This window comes from Dasypus novemcinctus, chromosome 16, assembly GCF_030445035.2.
Source record: "Dasypus novemcinctus isolate mDasNov1 chromosome 16, mDasNov1.1.hap2, whole genome shotgun sequence".
In the NCBI taxonomy this organism is placed as follows: domain Eukaryota; kingdom Metazoa; phylum Chordata; class Mammalia; order Cingulata; family Dasypodidae; genus Dasypus; species Dasypus novemcinctus.
In genome coordinates, this window is record NC_080688.1 from 96,588,774 (window position 1) to 96,612,247 (window position 23,474).

Sequence of the window (23,474 nt, forward strand, 5' to 3'; positions counted from 1 at the left end):
GTTTTCACGACGATGGGCATGGGGCATGCCTGAGCGCTGAGGGCTTCTGCAGATGGCCCCGTTGGGGCAAGCGTGGAGCTGAGCTGTGCCTGACCCCCGCCCTGCTGCGGGGCCCAGCCGGCAGGCAGGACCTTCGGTCAAGCGTCGGACCCCTTCTTTCTGGCCAGAGCACGTCAGCCAGCGTGCTTGCTGCTCCTTGTTAAGCAGCTCCTGCTGGAAAACGTGTGCTTCCACGGGTGGACGTCAGCGTTCTTTTCGTTCAGTGTGTGTCCTAACAGTGTTCTTTTCTGCCTTTTCTGAAATAAGCTGAAAACCCCAGTCTTTCCAAACTTGATGTGGTTTCTTATCTTTGGTCTTTCCATACGTTACATTCCCATAGTTCAAAGTTCAGAAAGCTAAAGGGCGGCTGGGGGACGTCCTCCTGGCCCTCCACTCAGCCTCCCCTCCCGCAGCCGGCAGTGCGCGTGTGTCAGCCTTTCAGGGGTGTTCCGTGGAGATGCGAGCGGACGGGCGTGTGCTCTTTGCTCCCGAGCTGGCGTGCTCCTCCTGGCAGGAGAAGCTGGACGCCTCCGTGTGAGCGCCGTTGTGTCTGTTAGACGTTGGCGAGTGCCCTGTGCCACTGATGGTCGCGGCACTGTCAGCGTGTCCGTGGCTTGCAGGCCGTCGAGCATTCGGGGGCGGGGAGAACATTGGTTGGAAATACCTCCGAGGGGGCAAGAGCCCAGAATTGAAAAGCTCACCCAGTGGCCATGGGGCAAAGCGCCGTGAGAGCCCTGCAGGAATGACAGCCAGGCCTGCTGACCGCGTGGGGAGCGCAGACCACAGCCACCCCGGGCCCTGCGCAGCACTGCCCACGCGCACAGTGGCCTGCCTGCCGCAGCTCTGGGGCTTTGATCTATGCGGTTTGTAATTCCCGGGAGGGGGGTTTTGGAAAACGACTCTGGGAAGACGGGGAGGTTCTGACTGTGGCCCCTTGTCAGGTGGACGACATCCTAGGAGAAGGCAGCGACGACAGCGACAGCGAGAGGAAGAAGCCAGAGGACGAGGAGGAGGCTGGGGACCGCGAGCGCCCGGCGCTGGGGGCCACCACGGCGCGACGGCCAGGGCCTGCGGGCGCGTCCGGCGAGCGGAGCCAGGCCGGCAGCAGCACTCCCAGGTAAGCCGCCCCACGCCGCCGCCTGGCCGGTCCTTGGCGTGCCGCTGGAGGCGCCGGGGCTCCGGGGCGGCAGCCGGAGTGGGCGGGGCGGGCGCTGCAGCAGGGGCTCCTGCTCGGGCTCCTGCAGCCCGGCCTTGCTGCGGGTGCTGCCCGCGCCGGTTCAGGCGGCCCCAGGAGCGACTGTGGAGGGGCCCGGCCGCCCTGCCCGCCCGGCCTGGCGCCCTGCGCTCCTCCGCCTCCCGGGAGTGAGGCCGCGGCACCACAGCAGACCCCGGGACGTGGCGCCCAGGCTCAGACAGAGCTTCCCGAGCACCTGGCCCCCAGCCCCTCCTGCGTCCTGCTGCCCCAGCCGGGCATGGCCGTGGGACAGGCTCAGGCCTGCCACATTCACACCTCTGCCCAGGCAAGACGGGCCTCTTTCCATGGTTGGAAACTCATATTTCTACTTTCCTTCTCTCCCCTCCTCTTCTTTTTTTTTAGTTTATCCCCCGCCGCCCCTGGTATGTGCTCGCTGTCTGCTCTTTCTCTGTTCATTGTGTGCTCTTCTTTTTAGGAGGCACCGAGGACCAAACCCAGGACCCCCTGTGTGGGAGGGAGGCCCCTAATTGCTGGAGCCACCTCTGTTCCCTGCTTGTTGTGCCTCATTGTATTTCCTCGCTGTGTCATCTTGTGGCGTCATCTTGTTATGTCATTTTGCTGTGCTAGCCTGACTTGCTCATCTCCTTTAGGGGGCACTGGGAACCGAACCTGGGACCTCCTGTGTGATAGGCAGGGTGTTTGGGGTGGTGGGAGCCAGATTCCTGGGCAGCGGGGGTCCTGGAGCACAGCTTCTAGGAAAGAGGAAGCCGGTTACTCCTGTGGCGGAGACCTCGTTTGAAGTGCTGACTCCTGGTCCTCCGTGCCGGCTTTTCATGTTCCCACAGAACTGGAAAGGTCTTTTTTCTGCATCTTCTGGCCTGTTCCCTAAAAGACCCTGCTCCTACATAGCTCATCGGTGGAAGGAGGTGCATTGTCTTTTAAAAATGTACATCCCTGCCTTTGAGAGGTGAACATGTTAAAAAAGCCACATCCACCTCAGTAGTTGAAGCTTATTTACAAATTGGTAAAAGTGTAAGTGAGGATTTAATTTGGGTATTAGAAGATCAAATTGTAATAAGAACAAAAGCTTCTACTTATGTTACATTGGGTTTTGGAGTGGAAGATTAGTTTGCGGAGATTCTTGAATGTATCTCCGTGGTCGAAGGACGTCAGAGTCTGTCAAAGTAAAGTTCTGGATAATACAACTGCGAACATCAGCAGGCGAGGGTCGGAAAGCGCACCGGGGCCCGGCTGGAACCGCGGCTCCTCGCTGCCGTGCTCGGTTTCAAAGCAGAGCGGTCGTGTGCAGCAGCAGCGTGGCAGGCGCAGCGTGCAGCCTCTTTTGCCTCAGTTTCCTCACGGGCTAGGTGGAGAGTAACGCGACGAGGTGCACTTGGAGCTGCGGCCCCTGGACTCCCGCCCGGGGTTGCCTGTGTGTGACGGTTCCCGCCTGCTCTGACTGTCAGCCGTGCTCTCCACGAGCAAACGGCACTTCCAGAAGAGAACAGCTCTGCAGGGCAGCCCCTTCGCTGAGACAGAGTGGGGTCAGAGATGCTGGCCTCAGTGGGAAGGGGCGCAGGGAGCGCTGCGCCTGCGCGGTCCCGCGTGGGGGCCCGCCGCTGCGTGTGGTGAGCGGCCCCACATTTGCAGTGCGCGTGCGCCTTCCACACCTTGAGGCACTGCTGCCCGGCGGCTTCAGAGGGGCCGGCGGCCGCTTCTCAGGCTCCCCCCGAGTCCCAGGGCGGGCGCTCCAGGGTCCAGTCTGGCCAGCACAGACCCGGACGGAGCGCGTGGCGGCAGGGCCCTGAAGGAAGCCACCGATGCTTTAAAACACATGGGGTTCTGTCCACGTGGCAGCGGCGGGTTGTGTGTCACGTGACTCTCAACTCTGTTAAACCAATAGCCGTGTGGACACAAGGTGGTTTTTATTTTCCCCACTTCGCAGACGAGTGAGGCTCAGAAAGCTCTGTGATTTGTGAAGTCAGAAATCCTGCTGCTGAGGAGCCGGCTGGCGTTTCAGGGCCCTCTGCATGGCAGCCGGCCCGGCCCCCTCGGGGCGGAGAAGCCCCACGGCCCACCCTCCGGCTCACTGTTCCCTGGACGGTGGGGGCAGGGAGAGGGCACACAACAGGAACCGCGGGCCGCCGGGCACGGAGGAGACGCCAGCGGCACACGGCGTCCCGCAGCGCAGTGAGGGGTGGTGGTGAGCGCGTGCTGCAGACACTTACCAGGCCTAAGGAAATTCCCGAGTGTTGTCATCTACTGCGATGCCCCTCACGCTGCCTCGCGGGAGCGGTCTCGGCCTGTGAAAGCCTCAGCGGTGCCCGCAGGCCTGGGGAGGCTTTCTTCAGCCCTGGGTCCCTCTCTAATGTTTTTTTTGTTTTTATTTTTTTTTATTTCTCTCCTCTTTCTCCCCCCCCCCCCCCCCGCCCCAGTTGTCTGCTCTCTGTGTCCATTCTCTGTGTGTTCTTCTGTGACCACTTTCATCCATATCAGCGGCACTGGAAATCTGTGTTTCTTTTTGTTGCATCATCTTGTATGTCAGCTCTCCGTGTGTGCGGCACCATTCCTGGGCAGGCTGCACTTTCCTTACAGGGTGCACTCCTTGCGCGTGGGGCTCCCCTACAGGGGGGACACCCCTGCGTGGCACGGTACTCCTTGCGCACATCAGCACTGCACATGGGCCAGCTCCACACGGGTCAAGGAGACCCGGGGTTTGAACTGTGGACCTCCCATGTGGTAGGCAGACGCCCTATCCATTGGGCCAAGTCGACTTCCCTCTAATGTTTTTAATTTCTTTAGGAGGCACCGGAAATTGAACCGGAGACCTTGTGCATGGGAAGCAGGCCCTCAACCACTGAACTGCACCTGCTCACCTTATGGGCCACTCTTAATATCATTTGTTTCCAAATTTGCAGATGGTTCAGTCTGACAGAGAACCACATGTGTAACTGAGTAGCAGAAACATCTATTTAAATACTTGGAAGTTGATGTGTATGATAGAACTCATTCTGTTCCACAACCTCAGAAGTTATTGTAATGCTCAGCCCCTGGCCTGTGACATAAGCACGTGCAGCTGCACGTGGTCCTTTTGCCAGGCGTGGTGACCCTTCCTGGTGGGCGAGCGCTCTAGCATGGCCCTGTGGTCAGGAGGTGCAGCCTCGTGTGTGGACGGTCCCCCTCAGCCCACGTCAGGAAGCACGCGGGCCCTTGTGCTCCGTGACCGCCCCTTGTTGAGACTGAACTGTGGAGCACGAGGTGGCCCGCTTCTGGAGAGCGGCGCAGGCGGTCTGGGGCGTCCCGCGAGGGGCGCTGGCCCCGCTCCCCCAGGCTGGCCGTCTGCACTTTCCTGAGCCAGGTCAACTGCAACATGCACCTCACGGCCTTTAAATCTGACTCATTTGTCTGTTGGTTTAAAAAGAAACCTAGGCAGCGGGCTTGGCCCAGTGGTTAGGGCGTCTGCCTACCACATGGGAGGTCCATGGTTCAAACCCCGGGCCTCCTGACCCGTGTGGAGCTGGCCCATGCGCAGTGCTGATGCGCGCAAGGAGTGCCCTGCCACACAGAGGTGTCCCCCACGTAGGGGAGCCTCACGCGAAGGAGTGCACCTGTAAGGAGAACTGCCCAGTGCCAAAGAAAGTGCAGCCTGCCCAGGAATGGCTCCGTACACACGGAGAGCTGACACACAAGATGGCGCAACAAAAAGAAACACAGATTCCCGTGCCGCTGACAACAACAGAAGCGGACAAAGAAGATACAGCAAATAGACACAGAGAACAGACAACGGGGGGGGGGGGGGTAAATAAATAAATAAATCTTTTTTTAAAAAAAACCCACACCTCTTCCACCAAGACCAACCAAGTTGCTAATATTTTCCTCGTGCCAGGAGCTTGGAGCGAGGCCTTGCCGGAGCCTGGCCGCCTCTGGCCGCCCTTGGGGAGCAGTGGCGGCTGGCAGGTGGGGGCGGAGGACCTGCTGGAGGGAGCGGACGCCTGGCTTTGCTTCCTGGTATTTGCTAAGTCATCTGCCCGTGGCGGAGCTCGAGTTCACCAATGCTGTAGCTGAGGATTGCGTGGGGATAAAGCGCCTCTGCCGTGACTCGTGGAGGAGCGGGGCACTGTAACGTGTGGAGGGGCAGCCATGTGGGAGAGGCCGGGGGCCCTGGGCCCAGCGAGGGGCCCTGCGAGCTCTGCTGCTTCCTGACGTGGCCTTGAGCAAAACATCACTTGATTTTTCTGCATCCGTTTCCTCCACTGTGTAGTGACGGGGAGAGTCCAGCTTCCAGCCCAGTAGTAAGGGCTCTAAACAGCAGGATGAGAAGCTCTTAGGGCGTTGGCCTGGGCTGCCGAAATCCTCAGCACACGGCGGGGTGCGGGAGGGGCTCGAAGCGAGCAGCCGTGGGGCGTGGGCTGTGGCTGGCACCTCCTGCCGGCGGGCATCCAGAGCGCCATGCCCGGCTCCTCAGGTCTCCTTGGCAGCAGTGGTCTCCTCACGTGTCAGTTTAGCGAGGTTATCGTGCCCAGGTTTTGGTCGAGCACCAGCCTAGGTGTTGCTGTGCAGGTGTTTCATAGATGGATCAGCACTGCGGCCAGGTGGCTTTAGGCCAGGGAGGGCCCCTCGGTCATGGCGAGGGCCTCTCCCATCAGCTGGAGGCCTCAGAAAGCAAGGAACTGACTTCACCTACGAAGCGCAGACCCTGGACTCGCGTCCTCCTCACCCGCGTTTCCAGCCTGCAGCCTGTGCTGTGGAATTCGGACTTGCCCGCCCCGCAAACCCCTGAGCCAGGTCCCCGGAAGAGTCTCTGAGGGTGTAAGCACACCCAGGCCTCAGGCTGGTCCGGTTCTCTGGAGACCCTTGACTAATCGTAAGCTCTTCAACCGTGGCTTTGCTTCACATTGTGTGTGTTTGACTTCAGTGATGTGTAGAATTTGAGATCAGAAAAATAAAGCATCCTGAAAACTTGGTCGAATCCAGCTGCTTTCTCCAGCCCTCACTGCGAGGCTGTCTTCCGTCTGTCACCAGGGACTCAGGTCACGATAGAAGAGCCTGTTCTGCCCCTGGTCACCGGTGTCTGCCCGTCGTGCCTCGTCTGTGAGCTGCCGCCGTCCGCTCTCAAGTCTGATGGGGCCCTTCACCTCCACCTCTGGCCCCACTCGATTTTGAGGAGGAGGAGGGAGCGTGCAGGGCCCTGCGCTCTTGTGGCTGCTGCCCGCGCAGCTGGGGGCCGCACTCCTTCCTCTCCCAGCGGCCTCAGCGCGTGTGGTTTTCTGGCTGTTACGTCCCTCTCAGAGGAACTAGACCTGCGTGGGGACCTTCTGAGAGTCCTCACGTGACTGTGTTTCTGTTTGAAATCACGTGACACGCGGTTCGGGTGTTCAGTTAGTTTTCCTTGGATTTACGTGCAGAGCACTTCAGTTTTGTTGTGATTTCCCACGGACGCCAGCGCCTCTGAACTGAGATGCAGGCTTGGCTTTTTAACGTTACCTGCTGGCAGCACAGCCAGCTCTTTCCCATGGGCAGGCTGTTGTACAGAATCTTAAAGCACTTGATGTGGAAAATGATTTCTGATGGAGGAAGGATATAGATACATATATTTTTACTTTCTATCAACGTTGTCTTTCAGAAGGTCAGTAAACTTTACATACCTGTCAAGTACAAGCAGTTTCCTGGGCACTCTCATGCCTAAGGTAAATCCCTAAAGAGAAAATTAGTATATAATTGAAAATATTTGCCCGAACAAGATAGCTACAAAATGTTTAAACTGCCAGGCAAATACATCATCACCATCAACATTTTCAAATAATAAATAAAATTAGCAGTGACACCAAGTATCTAAGATCTTTAATACTCGAGTCATTTTTCAATGAACACTTGCTCTGTGCTTCCTCCTTTTGAAGGTGGGATAGCAGGTCATGGCTGGCAGTCAGCAGGTTCAAATACCTGAGACACGGTCTCTTCCTTCACGTTGTTTCTAGAGTTTGTTGGGAAGTTGGGAAGTGGAAACGATCGTGTTTAACTAATTGCCCAAAGTATAGGATAGTGTCTCTGGTTGCTTTTCTGCTAGAGAGAGTTCGGTAGCAGTAATCCATTCTCTGCGGCAGTGGCAGCTTCTTTTTCTCCCCAAGACCGTTCTCTAAGTCTAGAGGTCTGAGTTCGGCGCCGTTCCCCATCCTCTGCTGAACTGACAAGAAAGGAGAACCGTCCCCGTCTGTGAGGGCTCCCTCTCTGACACGAGCCCCTGCCACAGCCTCGCCGTCTCCCCTGGGGCCCGCGCCAACCCGGAGCTCTGCCTCCGCAGCAGCGGCCCCAGGCAGTAAGGCCGCGCCGGGTTCCATTCTTACGGCTGGACAGGGCCGGCAGCGGTCCAGGGCTGCGACATGTGGAATAATCAGCCTAGGCGAGGTGGCCTTTGAACACATGCTTTGGAAGAGTTTGTCATTTCTAAACGTGGAGAAAGCGTAACGCTTTATAGTCGTCCGCTGACACGGCCAGCCCGCATGTTTGGAGCTCGTTCCTCAGCTCTTGTCGCTGTCGGCGTCCAGCACCGGTGCCCTTGCAGCCTCTGTGCTGTCAGTTTCGGCTTCTGCCCCAGGCCTCCTCTCGTGTCTGCACCTTCTCCTGTTGGTGAAGGGCTCCGTGAGGCGATGGAGGCCCCCGGCACCACGCATCCGAGCACAGGCCTGTAACGGCAGCGTCGTGATGTCATCAGAAGGCGCACTGCGGGGGGTTTTGCCCCACGGACACGGTCTTCTGGGGGCCCCCAGCTTCATACTTCCCAGATACATGACTCAAAGCTACCCCCACATTTCTCCAAAGAAGATAGATACCACCAAGCGCATGAAAATGCCTTGTGCTCAGCATCGTTAGTCACTAGGGAAAAGCGAGTCAAAACCCTGAGATTCCACTTCACACCCGCTGCGTTGGCTGTGTGTTGGCGAGGGCGCAGAGAGGGGAGCCTTCTACACTGCTTGTAGGAACGTAGCAGCTGGAAAGCAGCCTGGCAGCTGACAGCTGAATGAAGCGCTGCGCGTACTGCTCCCGTTTGACCCAGCACTTCCATCCAGGGTTGCACCCATGAGGCAGGAAAACACGTGTCCTTAGGAAACCTCGTGTGCACATGATCATGGCAGCCAGAGCCCAGTCCCTCGGCAGGCCAGAGCCGTCGGAATGCAGACCCCCGGGGCAGCAGCGCCTCCCTCTGCCCCCCAGGAGTGAGGACCCGCACCCGCACCGTGAAACGGGCTGGCCACGAAGGCCGCAGGTTGGGTGGTTCCATTTCTGTGACTATCCAGAAGAGGTAAATCCATAGCGACAGAAAGTGGATTCGTGGTTACCAGGCCTGGGGGGCTTGGGGGAGTGGCAGCCCAGGGCGCAGGTTTCTTCTTCACGTGCTGTGCCTTGACTACATCGAACCTGTTAGTCACGCGCTGCGAGCGGGGGTGTGGTGAGGTGTGTCACGCACGTTCCAACCGAGCGCGCACGTTCCAACCGAGCGCGCACGTTCCAACCGAGCGCATGGTGCGGGGGCTCGTGGGGGCGGGGGCGTGGGAGCGGCCCCTTTCTGCTCCACCTTCATGGCCCCTCCGGTGCGTGGTGCTAGCCCTTTCCCAGGGGAACCCAGCAGTCTGGAAATGGGTATTCCGTGAACTCTGTTTGTAGATGCTGCCGTAAAGTAACAATGCGTGCTTTTTGTCATGGCCACTGGCTGGCTGGGCGCTGACTCACATATGCTGTGGCAGCTCCACTCAGGAGAAAACCACGTGCGTTATTTTTCATGTTCTTGCCTCATTCCACATTGAATTTGAGATGGTTTTTCAAGCTTTAAATTTTTCCAAAATTAAATCTGTTAGCATTTCTCTGCAGAGCTGTGCAGGTTGTAAAAACAAAATATAGGGGAACAGATGTGGCTCGGGCGGTTGAGTGCCCGCCTCTCGCACGGGAGGTGTTGGGTTCAGTTCTCAATGCCTCCTGAAAAAAAAGCGGGCAGTGAGCAGAACAGGCCAGGGAGGCATCTTGGCAGGCAGGGGGGTGGGGAATAAAATAAACACCGTAGAAGATTCATGCACGTGCGTGTTACGTGTTAGGAGGAGGAGCCGGGCTCGGCTACAGGCGTTTATGAACCATGTCTTGCAGCTCTCTGTTCCCAGTTGGTAAGATGATTTAGGTGTGGGTTATCCTGTCAGACTCCAAACAGTTTTAAACCAAGGACCCAGGCTTTGCCTCATTCTAGTAGAGCTAAGGGCCCTGCCGCCCCCCACCCCAGGCCTTCTGCCGCGCTTGTTCCTCCGGTGGCTGCCCACCTCGGGTTCCTCCTGCTTTTTCCTGCCCCCCTCACCGGGTCATGCTCCCTGGACAGGACCTCCCAGGCAGCCCCGCTCCCCAGGGCTTCGGGCCTGGCCCCAGCTCTGTGGTGCGCTCCTCCGTCCTCCTCCAGGGACAGAGCCAGGCCCAGCGAGCAGCCCAGGAGCCCCGCTGCGCACGCTACCTGCTGACTAGCCCGTGCACTCCTCCAAAGGTAGGTCTCTACCTACGAAAGGACGCAGGAGCCTCCTGGCGCCAGCACTGTGCGGCGGCCAGCTCGCCGGCCTTGGCGGTCAGTGCCAGGCAGTGCGTCAGCAGCACCTGCCCGAGCCGGCCTGCGCCCCTCTCGTGTTTGTGCAGGCAGGCAGGCTGGCCCGGTTTCCACTCTGGTCCCTTCCGCAGGGTTCCTGGCTCAGGCTCCTCATGGCAACAGCTTGTATTTGCTGCAAGAACCACCTCTTCTTCTTGCCTTCTTTTTCTTATGTCCTGAAACAAAAGGGAGGTGTGGGATGGAAGGAAGTATAATGGCAAATTGGAACTGGCTTTTCATTGAAAAGCAGAAAAATTGCGTTAGGAAACAGCAAAATCAGTAAAGCATTTGCTTAGTTACTGAAAATGCAGGATTGCCAGAAGAAAGGTGCTACTTGCTCTGAAAACACGACGTTCACAGTTGTGCTCGTCATAGTGTAAGCTGAGAAGCTCCTGAGCAGATCCCAGAAATAAATAGCTGACACAAGGAGGAAACACAAGTGCACTCGGTGTCTTTCCTGCTGCGTGTTTTATTAAGCTAACCCTGCGGCAGGTATGGATGCAGCACAGTGAGGCCCAGCGGGTGAGACATCCGAGACCGCGGGTGTTTTCCTCACTTTCTTGATGAAGCTGCTCTTGGCCTGCAGTCCTGGTGCTCGTGAAGTCCTGCTGCCTCGTGGCTGCTTGTCCGGGCCGGGCAGCGTGGACGCCACGTGGCTGTGGGCACTGCCCCTGCCGCCCGCTCCTTCAGGAGGTGTGCAGGGGCTTGGGGAGGAGTGGGCCTGGGCGTGGGCCGGCCAAGAAAGGGGCACGAAGGTGGAGCGAGTGCAGAGAGAAGGCGCGTGACGGCATTCCGCCAGGCCCGGCGCTCCTCGAGGACCCGCAGTGCCCCTTGTCCCGGCGTCTGTGCATGCACAACTCGCTCCACAGCCGTGCGGCGTCCCTCTGCTCTGCTCCCGGTTTGCTGGTGAGGACACGAGAGCGCACCTCCCCCGGCCGCCCGTGCTGACCCGTCCCGCCTGGCGTCCGCCCTGACTGCACCTGACCGTCCATGTCACCGCCCCTTCCAGGGCAGCCCACCGGGCCGGCCACTGACAGGAAGGAGCGGGGACGTGTCCCCTCATGGGAGGGGGGGGTGCGCCTCGCAGCTTCCAGGCCGGGTGTGGGTGGTGGGCAGCACCTGTCCTCCTGGCCATGCCTGCCTGCTGTGGGCAGTCGGCTGTGTCACGGGGCGGCAGGGGGGCCCACAGGCAGGCCGGGCTGGGCGGCATGACTAGATCCAGGGTCTCGAAGAAGCCAGCCCCCACCCACAAAGGGCCCGAGCGCCGAGCGGTGCCGTTTCAGACTCCTCGTGCTCCTCCTGTCCGGGGTCTCCGTCCTGAAGCCTGTAAGCTGCTCCTGTCCGAGCAGGCCAGCGGTCGGTGCAAACTGATGCACGTGGGATGGACACGGGTGCCTGGCGTAAGCGAGCGGCGGCCCTCCTGCAGGCTCCGGCGGTTGCCGTTTCTCTCCTGCGTCAGGCTTCCAGCGCTGCGCGGCGTCCTCTGTGGTTTCCCTCAATGGTGCCTCCCTGCGCCGCGCTCGTCCCACCGGCCCTCAGCAGCTGTCGCCATCCCTGCTCTCCCATCCCTCAGGTCCTCGAGCACCTGCACCCCGCCCTCCCCGCGCCCACGTGGCCCTCCCCGCGCCACCCGTTCAGGTCACTGTCCTGTGGCATGTTGTGCTAAACCAGAGGCTTCTCTGCTGCGGCCGGTGATGGGGTTTAAGGCGTCTTTAACATTCAAAATTTTAGAGAAATCATTTACTTTGGGACATGTCTTATGCTTTCTTGGCTTCTGTTTTTGTTTTGGCTTCTGTACAATTCTGGAAATGCACAGATAGGCTCTGTGTACATTATGGCGATATCGCTGTAGCTCATAATTCTCTGTTGTTGCTACTTGCTGCTGCCGTTTCACTCCCCAGCATTTCTTCCCAGTCCCTGGGTTGAAATGCGGCTGGCTGGGGCCCAGCGCCCGTGAGGCAGGTTCCCCGCCTCGTGCGCTGTCGCAGGGATGGCGTGCTCCGAAGAGGGGAGCTCAGGCAGGTTTGGAATGGTTTTGGATGATTGTGCAGTAAAGCCCTAGTCAGTCCTAACATTTGTTATTTTCATACTTTAGATGGCTATGAAGGCAGTTGTCAGATTTGATCAGGGGTCTTAAAAAAACATTTCTCATTTTGGGGGGAAAATGTATAAAATACTTTCTCCTTTCATTAAGACTGCATTGAGTTTGTCTTGTGTTGGAGTGTATTTTGTACTTCAGCAGAGACACAGGTCATTGAGATTCCTTCTGAGTTTTCCTCAGTGTGTCTAGGCTCAACTGTCGGAAGGATGCTCCTTTGGAAAGGTTTTCAGAAAAGGTACCTAACTAAGTTCAGCTCCTTTTGAGGACACGATAGACCATGCAGACATTGTTTAACGTTCCTGTTAAGTTCTTGAAAAGAAATTGCTATGAAGCAAAAGTTCTTCTTGAGCTGCTCTTCTGCTCAGCTAAGAATAAATGAGTGAGTAAAGACTTGTTGACTGAATCTGGGTAACAGGGCTTTGAAGAGCCTAACGCTGCTTCGTGGCTTTTAACCGTTAGGAGAGTGTAGGAGGGGCAGCAGGAAGCGCTCGTGAAGTACGTCTCCTCTGAGGCTGTGGAAAAGTGTCTGCAGGCGCTCGCTGCCCTGCTACTCCAGTGGGAGGGAAGGTATTCTTGTCCCTCCAGGGCTGGCTGACCTGGCCTTGCGCTTTGCTCTGGGCCAGTGGAACATGCGGCAGCAAGCGCCTTCGGGGCTCTGCAGCCACTCTCGGCCCAGGAGCTTTTGTTTCCCGCCTCGAGTAGAAAGCACCTCAGGAAGCTGTTTCTCCTTCAGCCTGGCCACGCCAGCCTCCCCACAGACCTGAAAGCTGGAGCCAGAGAACAGATACTCATTTCACTAGGACACTGGGTTTTAGGGCGGTTTGTTAAGGCAGCAAAACTGACACATACTGGGCTCACAGCATTTCCTAGACATCTTGTAGCTATTTTTTTCTAAGATATTAAGATGGCAGCTACTCTAATTACTGGGTTCTGAGTAAGGCAGAGTTTTCAAAATTTTGTGAGACACTTGTTTGATCCATTGGTTGTTTAAAAGAGTGTTCAATTTTCACAAATTTGTGAATTTTCCAGATTTTCTTCTGTAACTGATTTCTACTTTCACTCCATTGTAGTCAGAGAAGATGCTTTGTATAATCAAATAATGTGGTCCATACTGGAGAGTGGTCCATGAGCACTAGAGAAATGTGTGTGTTGTTGGGTGAAGTGGGCTGTATTTGTCTTTGGGCCTAGTTGGTTTATAGTGTTGTTTAACTCCTCTATTTCCTTGTTGTTCTTTCGTCTAGTTGTTCTGTCCGTTATTGAAAGTGGATTCTCGAAGTCTCCAACTGCTGTCATAGAACTGTCCATTTCTCCCTTCAATTCCATCCGTTTTTGCTTCATATATTTTGGGGTCATTTAGTAGGTAGGTATGTATTTGTAATTGTTACGTCTTCAAAAATTGGCCCTTTTATTAATAGATAATGCGCTTCTTTGTCTCTTATAACTGTTTGTAGCTTAAATTCTGTTTTGTCTATTAGTGTAGCATTCCAGCTCTCTTTTAGTTACTATTTACATGGACTGTCTTTTTCCATCCTTTCACTTTGAACTTGTTTGAGTATTTGAATCTAAAATGTGCCTTCTGTAGACAACTTATAATTGGCTCATGTTTTGTGAATCCATTCTGCCAGTCTCTGCCTTTTAATTGGAGACTTTAATCCCTTTACAGTCAATGTAATTACTGATAAGGAAGGATGGTCTGCCATTTTACTATTGTCTGTACATCCTATATGTTTTTGTTCCTCAATCCCTCTATTACTACCTTCCTTTGTGTTTAATATTTTTTTCTAGTGTGCCAGTTCGATTCTCTTCTCATTTCTTTACTGTATATTTATTAGTTATTTTTTTTTTAGTGGCTGCCCTGTGAATTACAGTTAACGTCTTAATTAAAACAGTCTACCTTCAATGAAATTTAGTCCCAATAGTTAAGAAAATTTTGTTCCTAGGCCTCCGGGAAGATGGTGGACTGGAAAGTCACAGGGCTCTCTTCTCCTAGAATAGCTGGAGGACAGGCTGAAACCGTCTAAAAAAAGATCTTCTCGGGTCTGGGACACCAGGCGAAGGCTGGACACCACCCAGAGGAGAGAGGGACAAAGGAGGGGAATCGTGAGGACAGAACTGAGTTGAAACCAGCACCTGCTGCTGCCGGCACCCCCCCACACTAAAGACACTTCACAACTCTCGGGCCTCTGGGCCAGTAACGACAGACAAAGGGGGCTCCAGGGACCCACCACTCCAGGAAAGGGGAGAGAGAGGGGCACAGCCTAAGGCTGACCCAGCTTCTGACCCACAGACCTGGTCTGCTGTGTCCCAGGGGCGTGTCCAGGCCGGGGACTGGGCCATCGTTTGCCTTGGAGCCAAAAGACATACAACCTTCCAGTCTCCTCCTGTACTAACAGGGACTGATTGTCTAGGACTCAGAGGGGAGGGGAAAAGAGAGGGGGCTGCCAGAGAAGGCTGGAGAACTGTCTCTGTGAAGGTTTGAACTACAAGGCTCCTAGCCTCCAGCAGGACGCTCGATCACATTGATCCAGTCTGTGTTGCAGCACATGCACTCGGTCCAGGCATTGGACTGAGAGCTGCCAAAGAGCACCACCTCCTGGCAGACCAAGGAAGTGCACTCAAGAAAATTACAAATAAGTAGGAGAGGCTTTCTCTGGCCTCTATACTTTCCCTCCCCAAGGCCCTAAGAAGCAACTCTACTACCAGTTATTGGGTCCAGTGCCCAGTTTTGAGAAACCAACAGGACAATCCTTACGATCCAGGCTGAGCAAGGAATTAAAGAGCACTGGAAAGACACAGCCTCCTGCTACTAAATCCCTGCAAAAAGAGAAAGAAATTGAGCATCTGTGTAAACTACATCCTAATCGGATGCCTTGACATCAGCAAAAAATTACAAGCCATACTAAGAAAATAGAAAACATGGCCCAAGGAAAGGTATATATCAAAGCCCCAGAAGAATGCAGAATATGAGAGAATTAATCAGCAAGATGCACACAAATTTCAAAAATCAAATTAATGAGTTGAAAGACAATGTGGTTAAAGAGATAAATGACATCAAGAAGACATTGAGTGAGCGCAAAGAAGAATTTGAAATCCTAAACAGGAAAGTAACACAGCTTATGGGAATGAAAGATATAATAGGTAAGACCAAAAACACATTTTGAGGCATACCAGAGCAGACTCAAAATGGTAAATGAAGAGTAAGTGATACCAAAGACAGAAGAGCTAAAATTGAAGAGAGAAAAGAACAGAAAGAGAAAGAATGGAAAAAATTGAGGAGGGGCTCAGAGAGTTGAACAAGAACACAAAACACAACAACATGAATGTCATAGGAGTTCCAGAAGGAGAAGAGAAGGGAAGAGAAAAGGGACAGAAAGAGTATTTGAGGAAATAATAGCTGAAAATTTTCCAGTTCTCACTAAAGAAGTAAACTTACATGTCCAAGAAGCACACTGTACCCCAATCAGAATAAATCCAAATAGACCTACTCCAAGACACCTTCTACTCAGAATGTCAAAGATAAAGAGAAAATTCTCAGAGCAGCAAGGGAGAAGCAAACCATCACATACAAGGGACATCCAGTAAGACTTAATACAGATTTCCCTTCAGAAACCACGGAGGTGAGAAGACAGTGGCACAATACAATTAGGATACTGGAAGAGAAAAACTGCCAGCCGAGAATTCTTTATCCAGCAAAATTGTCCTTCATATATGAAGGTAAGTATAAAATATTCACAAACAAAAACTAAGAGAGTTTGCAAAAAAGAATCCACCTTTGCAGGAAATATTAAAGAAAGCCTTAGAACTTGAAAGAAAAAGACAGGAGAGACAGGCTTGGAGAAGAGTATAGAAGAAAGAATAGCAGAAAGGATAACAAAAAGAGTAAAAAAGACACAAAAATAAGAATAACATGTGAAAACCAAATAAAATGGAGAAAATAAATAATGCATTTACAGTAATATCATTGAATATGAATGGATTAAATTCCCCAATTAAAAGATAGAGGCTGACAGAATGGATTTAAAAACATGAGCCATCCATATGCTGCTTCTAAGAAGCTTAGACCCAGGGATACAAGCGAACTGAAACTGAAAGGTTGGAAAAATACTTCACACGCATAGTAACCAGAAAAGAGCAGGGTAGCTATACTAATATCGGATAAAGCAGAATTTAAATGCAAAAAAATTATAAGAGATACAGAAGGCCATTATATATTAATAAAAGGTACAACCCACCAGGAAGATATAACAGTCATAAATATCTGTACACCTAACCAGGGTGCCCCAAAATACATGAGGCAAACTGTGGGAAAACTGAAGGGAAAAATCAACATTTCTACAATAATCATTACAGACTTCAACACTCCATTCACATCATTAGATAGAACAACTAGGGAAGTGGACTTGGCCCAGTGGTTAGGGCGTCCGTCTACCACATGGGAGGTCCACAGTTCAAACCCTGGGCCTCCTCGACCCGTGTGGAGCGCTGATGTGTGCAAGGAGTGCCGAGCCACGCAGGGGTGTCCCCCACGTAGGGGAGCCCCACAGGTAAGGAGTGCACCCCATAAGGAGAGCCGCCCAGCGCAAAAGAAAGTGCAGCCTGCCCAGGAATGGCGCCACCCACACTTTCCGTGCCGCTGACGACAACAGAAGCGGACAAAGAAACGAGACGCAGCAAATAGACAGAGACCAGACAACAGGGGGAGGGGGGGAATTAAATAAATAAATAAAATCTTAAAAAAAAAAGAACTAGATAGAAGATCAACAAGGAAACAGAGAACTTGAACAATATGATAACTGAGTTAGATCTAGCAGACATGCACAGAACACTACATCCAAATTCAGCAGATAATATTATACATTCTTCTCAAGTACACATGGATCTTTCTTCAGGATAGACCACACGTTAGGGCACAGGGAAGCTCTCAATAAATATAAAAAGATTGAAATTATACAAAGCACTTTCTCTGCTCGTAATGGAGTAAAACCTGGTAATCAATAATAGATAGGAAGAAAGTAAATTTGCAAATGTGTGGAGGCTGAACAACACACTCCTAAATAATCACTGGGTCAAAGAAATTACAAGTGATATCAATAAATACATTGAGACAAATGAAAACAAGAACACAGTTTATCAAAACTTATGGGATGCAGCGAAGGCAGTCTTGAGAAGGAAATTTATAGCCCTAAATGCCTATATTAAAAAAGAAAGAGCTAAACTCAAAGATTTAACTGAACAAATAGAGAAACTAGAAATCCCAGAGCAAGCAGAAGGAAAGACATAATAAAAATTAGATTAGAAATAAATGAAATTGAGAACAAAAAAAAACCAAAAACTGGTTCTTTGAGAAGATCGTAAAATTGACAAACCCCTAGCTAGGCTAACAAAGAAAAAAAGAGAGAGAAGATGCAAATAAATACAATCAGAAATGAAAGGAGGGAAGTTACAACTGAGCCCACAGAAATAAAAAGAATCTTAAGAGATAGGAGAAACTGTATGTCAAGAAACTAGAAAACCTAGATGAAATGGACAAATTCTTAGAAATGCACTAACAACCTATACTAACGCTACAAGACCTACAAGAACTTAACAAATCAATCACGTTTAAGGAGATCGACTCCTTCATCAAAAATTACTCAACAAAGAAAAGTCTAGGATCAGATGACTTCACAGGTGAATTCTACCAAGCATTTTGAAAAGAATTAACACCAATCCCGTTTAAACTCTTCCAAAAAATTGAAGAGGGAATAATTCCCAACACATTTTATGACACCTACAGCACCCTAAAACCAAAGCCAAAGAAAAGAAAAATACAGACCAGTCTCTCTCATGAACATATATGAAAACATTCTCAATAAAATAATTGCAAATCGAATCTAACAGCGTATCAAAAGATTTACAGGGAACCAGACTTGGCCCAGTGGTTAGGGCATCCATCTACCACATTGGAGGTCCACAGTTCAAACCCCGGGCCTCCTTGACCCGTGTGCAGCTGGCCCATACGTGGTGCTGATGCGCGCAAGGAGTGCCATGCGATGCAGGGGTGTCCCCCACGTAAGGGAGCCCCATGCATAAGGAGTGCGCCCCGTAAGGAGAGCTGCCCAGCGCAAAAGAAAGTGCAGCCTGCCCAGGAATGGCGTCGCCTACACAGAGAGCTGACACAACAAGATGATGCAACAAAAAGAAACACAGATTCCCATGCTCCTGACAACAACAGAAGCGGACAAAGAAGAAAACGCAGCAAATAGACACAGAGAACAGACAACCAGGGCGGGGGAAAGGGGAGATAGATGAATGAATGAATGAATGAATGAATGAATGAATGAATGAATGAATCTTTAAAAAAACAGATTTACATATCATGAGATTTATTCCTGGTATGCAAGGCTGTTTCAACCTAAGAACATCAATCAATGTATTACACCACATTAACAAATTAAAGGGAAAAAAAAGACATGATAATCTCAATGCAGAAAAGCCATTCAACAAAATCTAGCATCCTTTTTTGATAAAAACACTTCAAAAGATAGGAATAGAAGGAAAATTCCTCAATATGATAAAAGGCATATGTGAAAAACCCACAGCCAACATCATACTCAGTGGGGAAAGGTTGAAAGCTTTCCCTCTAAGATTGGGAACAAGACAAGGATGCCCACGGTCAGCATTGTTATTCATTATTGTACAAGAAGTTCTAGCTTTGGCAATTAGAAAAGGAAAGGCATCCAAATAGGAAGAGAGGAAGTGAAACTCACCGCAAATACCATGATCCTGTACTGAGAAAATCCTGAAGTATCCACAGCAAAGCTACTTGAGCTAATAAATGAGTTCAGCAAAGTGTCAGGATACAAGATAAACATGCAAAAATCAGTAATGTTTTTGTACACTAGTACTGAACAATCAGAGGAGGTAATCAGGGGGGAAATTGCATTTACAATAGCAACAAAAAGACTCAAAGACCTAGGAATTAATTTAACCAAAGAAGCCCAGGATCTATATGCAGAAAATTACAAAACAATGCTATAAGAAATTTTAAAAGACCTAAACAAATGGAAAGACATTTTGTGTTCATGGATTGGAAGAATAAATATCATGAAGATGTCAATCTTACCCAAAATGATTTGTAGATTCAATGCAATACCAATCAAAATCTCAACAGCTTACTTTACAGGACTAGAAAAGGCAATTACCAAATTCATTTGGAAGGGAAAGTGCATCCGAATAGCCAAAAGCATTCTTAAAAAAAAAAAAAAGCGGGGGGGCGGGCAACGCAGGAGGAATTTCACAGCCTGACCTTGAAACATATTACAAAGCTACAGTGGTCAAAATCAGCTTGGTACTGGCATAAAGACAGACACATAGATGAGTGGAACAGAATTGAGAACGCAGAAATAAACCCTAATCTATACAGTCAACTCATTTTTGACAAACCTCCCAAGTACATGTTAATGGGACAAAATAGTCTCTTCAACAAATGGTGCTGGGACAACTGGACATCCATAACCAAAAGAATAAAAGAGAACCCCTACCTCACTCCCTATACAAGAATCAACTCAAAATGGATCAAAGACCTAAATATAAAAGCCAGGACCATAAAACTACTAGAAGAAAATGTAGGGAAAACATTTTCAAGACCTTGTGATAGGTGGTGGTTTCTTGGACGACAAAAGAAAAAATAGATAAATGGGGCCTCCTCGAAATTAAACACTTTTGCACCTCACAGGACTTTGTCAAAAGGGTGAAAAGGCAGCCCACTCAATGGGAGCAAATATTTGGAAATCAACGTCAGATAAGGATTTAATATCGAGGATATATAAATAGATGTTCCAACTCAACAATAAAAAGACAACCCTATTAAAAATGGGCAAAAGACTTGAATAATAGACAGTTGTCCAAAGAAGAAATACAAATGGCAAAAAAATACATAAAGAAATGATCAACATCACTGATTAGGGAAATGCAAATCAAAACTACAATGATATATCATTTCACGCCTATCAAAATGGCAACTATTAAAAAGACAGAACTACAAGTGTTGGAGAGGATGTGGAGAGATAGGAACACTTATTCACTGTTGGTGGGAATGCAGAATGGTACAGCCGCTGTGGAGAGCTGTTTGGCAGTTCCTAAAGAAGTTAAATGAAGGCTTGCCATGTGCCCCTGCAATACTACTGCTGGATATGGCCTCAGAAGAACTGAGAGCAGTGGCACAAACAGACACCTGCACACCGATGTCCATAGCAGCATTATTCATGATTGCCATTATTCGTGTGGTGTAATCACATGATGGAATATTATGCAGCCATAAGAAGAAATGAAGTCATGAAGCATATAACAGGGATGGACCTGGAGGACATTATGTTGAGTGAAGCAAGCCAGACACAAAAAGACAAATGCCATTCGATTGTGTTGCAATGAGCCAAATTTATTGTTTAACATATTCTATGATTTTTAAAAAATGTATATGTATCCATTACATTTAAATGAGAAATATGTTTTTATTCAACTATTTTCTTTTTAGCTTTTGTTTATATTTTCAATTATTAAACATAAAAAATAAAGTTAAAAATAAATTTTTAAAAAGAAAACCTAGCTTCTATATATAGTCTGACCCCTTTACGTTGTTATTGTCAGTCACAAATTATATTTTTATATATTCTGTGCCCATTAACATAGACTTACAAATATTGTTTTATACTTCATTTTTTAAAATCATACAGGGAAAAAATACTCTCTCCTTTGCAGACAAATCAGTGGTCAGTAAAGGCCAAATTTCTTGTAACCTAATAGGTTAGGAAACTTTCAATAATAGAATAAAGTTGAAATGCCAGTTTTTTTTTTTACCATTTGTAGGTTAGTGGTAGATACTTAGAGAAATGTAGTTCATCGTTATTTGGGGAAAAAAAACCTAAAAAATGGCAAGGGAATGTTTCCATGCATTTTAATATGTAGTCTGATCTAGAATTTATGAAGCAATCTTGGAGAATAAAATAATTTACTGCTTAATCGTACTTATGAAATCAGTAGGCACATCTAATTGGTAGAAGTTTTTTTGTTTTGTTTTGCTTTAGAGAAGTTACAGGTTTACAGAACAATCATGCATAAAATACAGGGTTTCCGCATACCACTCTGTTACTAGCGCCCTGCATTATTACCATGGTCCATTTGTTAGAATTCATGGAAGAACGTTTTATGACTACACTACTAACTATATAGGGTTCACTATGTTGTATAGCCCTTTGGGTTTTTAACATTTTTATTCTAATAACATATACATAACCTAAAATTTCCCCATTTAACCACATTCAAATATGTAATTCATTGCTAATTACATTCACAATTTTTGCCACCATCATCACCATCTGTATTAGTCAGCCACAGGGTGCTGATGCAAAATACCAGAAGTCTGTTGGCTTTTATAAAGGGTATTTATTTGGGTTAGGAGCTTACAGATACCAGGCCATAACGCTTAAGTTGCTTCCTCACCAAAGTCTATTTCCACGAGTTGGAGCAAGATGGCTGCCGACGGCTGCGAGGGCTCAGGCTTCCTGGGCTCCTCGCCTCCAGGGTCTTGCTTCTCTCTGGGTTCAGGGTTCTTCTCTTCCCGGGGCTTGCTTCTCTCCAGGCTCAGGGTTCCTTTCTTCCTGGGCTGGCTTCTCTTTCCTCTGTGAGCTGACTTCCCAGGGCTGCAGCTTAAGGCTTCAGCATCAAACTCCCAACATCAAAACTCCCAACATTAAAAACCCCCAACTCTGTCCCTTGCCATGCCTTTTATCTGTGAGTCCCCATCCACCAAGGGGCGGGGATGCAGTGCCCTACTGGTGCAAGAGGTTGGTTTGATTAATTACTTAATCAAGTAGAACTCTGAATCCAATATCATCTAATAAGCCAGAGGCCAGTTTACAAACATAATCCAGTATTTTCTTTTTGGAATTCATCAATAATATCAAACTGCTACACCGTCCATTACCAAACCTTTCAGACCAGCCTAAATAGAAACTGTACAAATTAGGCATTTATTCCCCATTCCCTATCCTCAAAAACTATATTCTAGCTTTTTTACTTTGAATTTGCTTGTTCTGTATTTAATTTCAATGAGATTACACAGTATCTGTCCCTTTATATCTGGCTTATTCCACATAACACGATGTCCTCAAGGTTCATCCATGTTGCAGCGTGTGTCAGGACTTCATTCCTTTTCATAACTGAATAGTTTTCCATCAGATGTAGACACCACATTGTGTTTACCCATTCATCATTTGGCAGGCACTTGGGTTGCTACCATCTTTTGGTAGTTGTGAGTAATGCCGCTATGAACATCGGTGTGCAAATATCTTTTTGAATTCCTGCTTTCAGTTCTTTTTGGGTATGTACCTACAAGTGGGGTTCTTGGGTCATATGGTAATTCTATGCTTAACTTTCTAAGGAGCCACCAAACTGCCTTCCTTGTTTATTAGTAGCCATTCTAGTGGGTGTGAAACAGTACCTCGTTGTGGTTTTGATTTTCATTTCCCCAGTAGCTACTGCTGTTCAGCATCTTTTCATGTGCTTTTGTGTGTCGTCTTTGGAAACATGTATATTCAAGTCTTTTACCCATTTTTTAAATGGGTTGTTCATCTTTTTGTTGTTGAGATATAGGATTTCTTTATTTTGAATATTAAACTCATCAGATACGTGGTTTCCAACTGTTCCTCACATTCAGTAAGTTGTCGTTTTACTTTCATGATAAAGTCCTTTGCCCAAAGTTTTTCATTTTGATGAAGTCCTGCTTATCTCTTTTTCTTTTGATGCTTGTGCTTTGGGTATAAAGTCTAAGAAACCATTGCCCAACAGAAGGTCCTGAAGATACTTCTCTATGTTTTCTTCTAGGAGTTTTATTGTTCTGGCTCTTTGATTTCCCACCCCCCCAAGTCTACTTAGCTCATTGTTCATTTCTCAATCTTGAGGATTCTGGGATGGTGATGGCATTGTTTGCTCGCCTTCGGCAGGAGGCACCAGGAGCCAAAACCAGGACCTCCCCCATGGGAGGCGAGTGCCCAACGGCCTGAGCACATCCACTCCCCACGAGCTGCGGTGTTTGCTGGCTTATGGCATCTGCTCCTTGTTTGGGGGCGGCATCTGCTCGTCTTTTAGAAGGCACCAGGGTGTGTGGTAGGTGGGCACCCAGCTTGTTGAGCCACATCTGCTTCCTTTTGGTCCATTCTGAGTTGATTTCTGTATGTGGTGTGAGGTAGGGGTGCACCTTCATCCCTTTGCGTGTGGACGTTCCGTTCCCAGCTCCTTTTGTTGGAGACTCAGTTCCTTGCCGATCGAGAGGTCGTGGCCACCTTGCCAGGCACTAGTTGGCCACGCCCCCTCAGGTAGAAGCAGAGTGGCCATCACCATCCCAGAATCCTCAAGACTGAGAAATGAACAGTGAGCTAAGGAGACTTGTTATTATTCTACTGTAGACATATTATTCTAGCAATGGAAAACCCTTATCGTTGCTGTAAAGGCAGTGGCCACCAGAGGTTCTGAGGGGACGAAGAGGGAAG

General features: G+C 49.7%; 1 protein-coding gene across 1 annotated transcript in view; it reads left to right on the forward strand.

Moving 5' to 3' along the window:
* The window catches only part of CTDP1 (CTD phosphatase subunit 1), a 108,723-nt gene that overhangs the window by 79,459 nt on the left and 5,790 nt on the right, over positions 1–23,474 (forward strand). Inside the window, exon 12 of the mRNA XM_004462912.4 lies at positions 981–1,156. Coding sequence (XP_004462969.3) covers positions 981–1,156 — 176 coding nt within the window. The remainder of the gene's footprint in view (positions 1–980; positions 1,157–23,474) is intronic.